At 40.4% G+C, this 7165-nt stretch overlaps 1 protein-coding gene across 1 annotated transcript in view; it reads right to left on the reverse strand.

The window, feature by feature from the left end:
• Nucleotides 1-5371: 5371 nt before the first annotated feature.
• LOC104403483 (isoleucine--tRNA ligase, cytoplasmic-like) overlaps nucleotides 5372-7165 on the reverse strand; it is a gene marked incomplete at its 3' end in the record, with an annotated part of 27436 nt that continues 25642 nt past the window's right edge. Inside the window, exons 12-13 of the mRNA XM_010011634.1 lie at nucleotides 6987-7047; nucleotides 5372-5467 (exon numbers count right to left, since the gene is read on the reverse strand). Coding sequence (XP_010009936.1) covers nucleotides 5372-5467; nucleotides 6987-7047 — 157 coding nt within the window. The remainder of the gene's footprint in view (nucleotides 5468-6986; nucleotides 7048-7165) is intronic.

Here is a 7165-nt window from a genome sequence, read left to right on the forward strand (position 1 = left end):
GGCTGTCACCAACCACCTCGCTGTTTTTCCATGTGATTCAGCTTTCTTTCCAGGAGAATCTGCTCCAAGATTTTGCCGGGCACAGAGGTGAGACTGTCTGTAGTTCCCCGGGTCTTCCACCTTCCCCTTCTTGAAAATGGGGGTTACATTTCCCTTCTTCCAATCATCTGGAACTTCACCTGACTGCCATGACCTCTCAAATATGATGGACAGTGGCTGAGCAACATCATTTGCCAGCTCCTTCAGGACCCGTGGATGTATTTCATCAGGTCCCATGGACTTGTGCACGTTCAGGTTCTTAAGGTGGTCTCAAACCTGATCCTCTCCTACAGTGGGCCTGAGGTCTTCAAATCCTAATCCTAAGTGTGCACAGGAAAATAAATATTTTATAGGATTTTAGGCTTTATTCATCAGAGAAATTATGACTTCTGCATTATGTTTTCTCATACCCAATAGAAGGGACATGTACACGTGCTTCTGTACATACACATTGTTTGTATGTATATGTATACATACACACAATGTAGTCAACAGCTTCAGGCTACTGTTGCATAGCAAAGGAACTGACAAGCACCATGTCATGCTCTTCACCAGCCAGAGCTTTGTACCTGTTTAGCACACCAGCCTGCATGCATTTTTCAGAAGGCAGGCTCTTTTAATCAGTCTAACTCCACATAAGAAATCCCATTTTCTGAATGTCTTGATATTCCAAAGCCTTTAAATCTGCATTTCTCAATCTTTGCTGGCCCGTAGGCAAAGCTACTGACCGAGAACCACACATGGACAACATCACAGTTTATTTTCCTGGCCAGCCTGTTTAAATTTTTAATTTCCTGTAGCAGCAAGGAAGGAGAAAAACTAAACAAAAAGAGAAGAAAAAGAGGGTCACTACAAGACTTTCCTGAACATAACTAAACAACAGTGGTATCTTAGAAAAGATGAAAACTAAATTAGTAGGGGAATGGAAAACTTCAGATTTAATTTCAAGTTTGAAGTCAAATTAAATCCGTATCTTGACTCCAGATTACCCACTCTCTTGCCCTAAGGCAAAAGAGCATTTCTGAGGGCAGAAGGGGAAGGCAGAAGAGGACAGTTGCCTATCAATCACTCTCAGCATATTCACAGAATCACTTTGTTTTCCTCAAAGGAAATGGCCCTGTCTAAGCCTGCATCAAGTCAGGAGGCTTTTTTGAGTCTTAGAAGTTCCTGTGTTGCTGCTCTGACGGAACAGGGGAAACCAGTGACTTCAGGGAAAAAAACAAAAGCTGTGTCATGCGGAACAGAACCTGCAGTGACCCTGCCTGTCAAAACTAGCAGCAGTTGAACTGTTGCCCTTCTCTATGCTTAGAACTCATTTACCTTCCATAAAACACAGCAGCTATTTCATTGGAGTTGACCTCTAAAGCAGTTTGTCCAGCTTGATCAAGCAGACCACACCAGAAGCAAGCATGTAAATAAGCATTAAATAAACAAGTGCTTCAGAGCTAGTCAAATTCTCCTTTTCTAGATATAACAAAACACAGGCAAGCCAGCTTTGGAGTTACAGAGCAGGGTTGCCAGATCTTTCTTGTGGTCCTCATCCTGTACTTCCTACCCTACCCTCTAGTCCCTGTAGTTACCAACTCCCTCAAGCCAGATCTGGCAGATGTTGCCTGTTGATCCACAGTATATTTTACAACGATGAAACTCATTCATAGCAATAGTGAAGTTAGCTACTTCATGTAGCAAAGTGTTACACATGGAAACAAAAAACCAGCTCAGCTACAGCAATCATTTATTCTAAACCACAGCCTCTTTCCACTCTCCAGCAGCTGAAGACGGCCATCACAATTTTTCAGCCTCCACTTGGTCAACCCGCTTCTTCAGTCAATGGAGCAACTGAGATAAGACTATTCCCAGTCGAGCTTTCACCATGATGTAGACCAGATGACAGAACTAACGTCAACCCCAGTTTGGCAGTGAATTGTAAAAGGCTTTGAAGAAGCAGCCAGAAAAGACTACAAAGCTTGGCATGCTCACAGTGTAGCTAAAACATAGTTAACAAACCTTCCACTTCACAGGACCTAGGTCAAGAGGTGGTTCAGTTCCATCTGCATCACTGATGCAGCAAATGATATATATACAGGGCTTTGCTATTTTGGTTTTCTGGTCAGTTCCTTTCTTTGAAGAACTGTAATGTAAAAGCTTTCCAGAGTGACCTGCCATTTGATTTAATGAAGATTTGCCTCAGTAACCACAATCTTAAGAATATATTCAAGCACATAAAAAAATCCACAAACGCTGAGCTCCACTGGAAAGCCAAGAGAAATTTCAATTCTTTCCAGGATGGAAATCATAGTGTCTACTTTTGTACCATTCCCATAATTCTCTCAAAAGATTACATATAAAAGTTGTAATACAGAAAATGAAGCAGAAGCTATTAAACAGCTCACTGATGAGAACTCAAAGCTTTTCTATATGAAATTAAACAAAAACAGCATCTTTTAAAAATCAAGTATGTTTTCAGTAAACTGCAAAAGCGTAACAGTAAGACATCTCTGAAACTGCCTCAGTCTGAGCAGGCACTGGACATACAGGGCTTGTATGCAAATTACAATGTTACCAAAGCTTTTTAAGTTGACTGTAAGTAAATTTACATATGATGAAATCCCTGAGCAGCTGAATTTTAATGTCACCTTAATCTGGAGATACAATGAGTTTACAGAGTTTGTCTTGTTCTTTAAGCTTGTCTGTGAGCTTTAACTTTTGACAGGAAATAACAGTGCTCTGGTAATTGTGAGGCAGCTTGAATTTGGCAAAAGCATCACAAAAGACAATGAAACTACATACCCAGGAACTAAATGAAGTTGAATTCTCACTTCAAATTTGTTGGAGAAGGATATGTGTCGTGGTTTAAGCCCAGCCGGCAACTTGGAACCACGCAGCCGCTCGCTCACTCCCCCCCTTTTTCTTCCTCCCCCCACTCCCGGAGGGATGGGGAGGAGAATCGAAGGAATGTAACTCCCATGGGTTGAGATAACAGCTCTCCAGTAACTAAGGTATAATACAAACCACTACTGCTACCAATAATAATGATAAGAGGAATAACAAGGGAAAAGGACACAACCGCTCACCACCCGCCGACCGATACCCAGCCCGACCCCAGCAGCGATCTGGGCCTTCCGGGTAACTCCCCCCAGTTTCTATACTGGGCATGACGTGCTGTGGTATGGAATAGCCCTTTGGCTAGTTTGGGTCAGGTGTCCTGCCTCTGCTTCCTCCCGGCTTCCCCTCCTCTCTGGCAAAGCATGAGACTGAGAAAGTCCTTGGTCAGAGTAAACATTACTTAGCAACAACTAAAAACATCGGTGTTATCAGCATTGTTCCCAGACTGAAAGTCAAAAACACAGCACTGCACCAGCTACTAAGAAGGAGAAAAAATGACTGCTGTAGCTGAACCCAGGACAATATGTTTCTCATCAGCAATACAGAATATGTATCAGTAATCAGGATTTAAATAACACCCTTACCTTTCTATTTCTATTTATCAAAGGGACTTATGTTGAGGGGAAGGGATAGAGACAAGACACAATGCTTTCTGTGAAGCATTGTGCTGTATTTCTTCTCCTTTGACCCTTGCTTCCTGCTCCACTTACCCCTTTTCTGTTCACCTTCAACACAACAGTAAAGAAAGTCTCAGAGAAGCCAATTAATTACAAAGACAGTCCTGGCTACAATTAGGAGTTCTCCCTCCATCTACGCTTGTCTAAAGGCAAACATTTAATGCCAACACATGCAACACCTGGTATTCTACACAGAGCCTACTGCACAACGATGAATTCCTGGATCTAAACCAGTACCCTTTGTGAGCCTTTCTAAACACAAAGAATCAGCGAGTTGTCAAAACTGAACTACATGCATCCCAGAAGAAAGAGGTAGCAGCACTAAGTGTAACATATACTACGCAATTTCCTCCTAACGGCAGCATAGCCAGTTGACTCAGGTCTATCTGTCATGCATTATAAAGCCAAGCTGCTCCTTAGCTAATGAGTGCAAAGTTTTGTTTGTGATGTTAGTGTACTTTTCCCCCTGATATGAATATTTTATACATTTTTTTCTTTGCAATGCATTTAACTTACCGTCATGGTTTAAAAAAAAAAATGGGTTTACAGGTAATTGCTGACTTCCAAGAAGGAGACAAAAAGATTATTTTTTTCTCCTTCTGTGCTTACAGAAACCTCTGTGGGCTTATAACAAAATCAAACAAAAGAGGGCAGATATTCCTTGTTCTAATTGGCCAGTCAGGTTTTCCAACAAGCAGTTTCCAACAACTAAACTGTATTGTGCAAATACACAACAATACAGCAGCCAAGGGAAAGCTTCTTCCAGAGCTCCTTCTCTACTAGCAGCCTATTGCCTTCCCGTATGACATCTCCTACAGCAAGAGCTCCTGACTCAAAAATCAGGTCTGCTGCTTAAACCCTCAGTGAAGTCCTTGCAGGCTTTAGATTCCTTAAGAGACATTACCAGTTACCATGAATTTCTTTATTAACTAATAACTTACAACCCAGTCTAATTTTCTTCATTCATAGCTGTATTAAGTTGGACATCTTTTCATGTCCATGTTCATCTTGAGAAGGGAAACACCACCACAGTGGATGCACCCTTTGGAAAAATGCAGAAAAGCAAGAAGACAGACTATGGATAGGATATTTCACACGAATACAAAGAGGTCTATTACTAATGCCAACAGTTTCTGGAAATTATGGCAGAGCTCATGGTCCAGGGATTGCTAATTGCTAGGCATCAGCAGCTCTATTGCTAGTTTTTTGAGAGCATCTTTGTACAATAGCTGAAGGCAGAACACTATACAAAAAAGACAATAAGCCTAAACTACTGCATTTAATTCATGTGTCTTAGAACCGAAATTACTAAATCCATGAAAAATTATCCCTCAACCTGCAGAAGAACAGACTGAGAGAAAAGACAATAAAGACGGGGGGGGGGAATAAAATGGAGTGCAACAAAACCCTTTCACACCAAGGGATAAAGTCTCAGTACAAAAGCAGTCAAAGCACTTTTTCATTCTCTTAAAGCCCAATGAGTAATGAAATTGAAATGCTGAAGAGGGGCAGTGTGCTGAGCAGAACTGCTGTTACCATCCAAAATTATCACTCAGCAAAGCTCATTTTAACTATCAGTGCAACAGATCGTCTCTTCTTCAAGCTGTAAATTCAGACATTGAGAAAAGCTAAGATCAGTAAAACTCAGAAGATACACTGAGGGAGGACTGTTTAATATCATAGTCACCCTGACAGACAGTCCCCAGTAGCTGGAAAGGCAAGTAACATGTTGCAACAAAATGATTATCAACTATGTAGTTCATACTCACAGCACCAAAATAGGGGGCCTGATGTACAACACCTGTGCCTTCCTCCTCCTTCACGTAACTGTCTACCACCACAGCAAAGGCACCTTTATCTTTGTACTGTAACACAAAAATACATTTTTCATATATATATATGTATAAACATATATAGCAAAGCAGAACTCTTAAGAACATGGAAGAGCCACTAGCCACCTGCAAGAGTAAAGAACTGCATCAGAAATAAGTGACACAGTAAAATGTGACATTCCTAACATTAATAATTTCCTAGGCCATGCATTTCATTTAAACAGTGCCAAATGTGATTAAACCCAAGACCTTTCTGGAAGGCCTCTTAGTCAATTACTCTTCAAGCCACAGATCTTCACACAGTTTTGTGCTTAACAGACTATAAATCAATATGCTCCTTTGGGTGAGGATACAACCAAGAAAGCAACAAGGATTCTTTATACAGAAATCCCTGCACTTTCATATGCCCACTGTACCTTCTAATTTCAAAAAAGAAGTTTGCCTGTACAGTCATGTGTGTTCTTTATTTCCTTCAGAGAGTAAGTTGCTAAGTAAAAAATTGCCAGGAAAAGATCCAACAATTTAATTTTCAGTGTATTCAATATGTAGGCAATAAAGAGATATTTTCTATTCATTAATACAGAAGTAGTAAAAAAAATTGCTGCAGTCACAGCTGAACCAAGTATGTTAAAAAATATTAGGCTTGGCTTGTTCTGAAGAGGGATATTTTGAGATAAGACATACATTCTAAAAAAACCAAACCCAGAAGATGCCCATCTGCTCCTCAGCAGTACAGCAGGACTCAAAGAACAGATCCATTCCAAACCTCTACACCTGCAGGCCCATTTTTCAATTCAGCTGTGGTTTGACCTTTCCCTGGAAATAACAACTCCTGCTCCCTACAGAGGTTCTCTCACCTTTGCCGACTTCAGCACATGCTTCAGAACAGATGGTAGTCACAAATGACCAAATCCCTTACAGGAGGTAACAGCTGCTTGTCCAGCAGTACTATAATCCACTTCAACTCTTTGAAAAATTTAATCCATTTTTAATCAGGCTTTTAATATATAAATTCTCTACCCCTTCTCTTATTCTATTATCTGCAGTGCTGTTAGCTACACTAGACTTATGCAGTGCTGAAATGCTGCACAGGATGACATCCATAAAGAACAGATATATCAGTAGTTATTTTAGCAAAGGCTTTTAACTCTTCAGTGAAAATCACTACATGTCTGCAACTGTTATCCACGAAGTCATTCTCCTGTGAGAACAAAATCTGGGGACTTAATAGGCAGACAACAGAAGCTCACCAGATGAGAAGTTCAGAGCCTGTTGCCTACTCATTAACATGTATTGGAAGTTTCTCTGCAGTCTAAAATTGAACTACTATTTATGACTGAATTCTTACTCTGGGTATATTTAAAACTTAAGGGGAGAAACATAGGAAAAAGTAAACTTGGTTTTTCAACCCTTCACTAGGACTTTGAATAATTTAATACAACCTGGGGTTTGTTATTAGAACACAAGATTTCTATAACACAAACAAGGAGTGCTAAGAATGGGTTTTAATTTTCTCTTTGTATCCTGTATCACACTCCAAACTTGTTCTTACCTGAATAAAATATTCAAAGAGTGGTTTATATTTCTTGCCTTTAAGAGCAATGCCAGGAAACCTGAAGAGAAGGATTTACATGAACACAAATTAACAACTAGACAATTGCTTTTCATTTCCATTTTCCCCCATCCCTAACAGCATTTTACTTCACAAGGGGGGGGGGGGGGGGGGGTGCG

This window comes from Nestor notabilis, unplaced genomic scaffold (assembly GCF_000696875.1).
Source record: "Nestor notabilis isolate BGI_N333 unplaced genomic scaffold, ASM69687v1 scaffold14283, whole genome shotgun sequence".
Lineage (NCBI taxonomy): Eukaryota > Metazoa > Chordata > Aves > Psittaciformes > Psittacidae > Nestor > Nestor notabilis.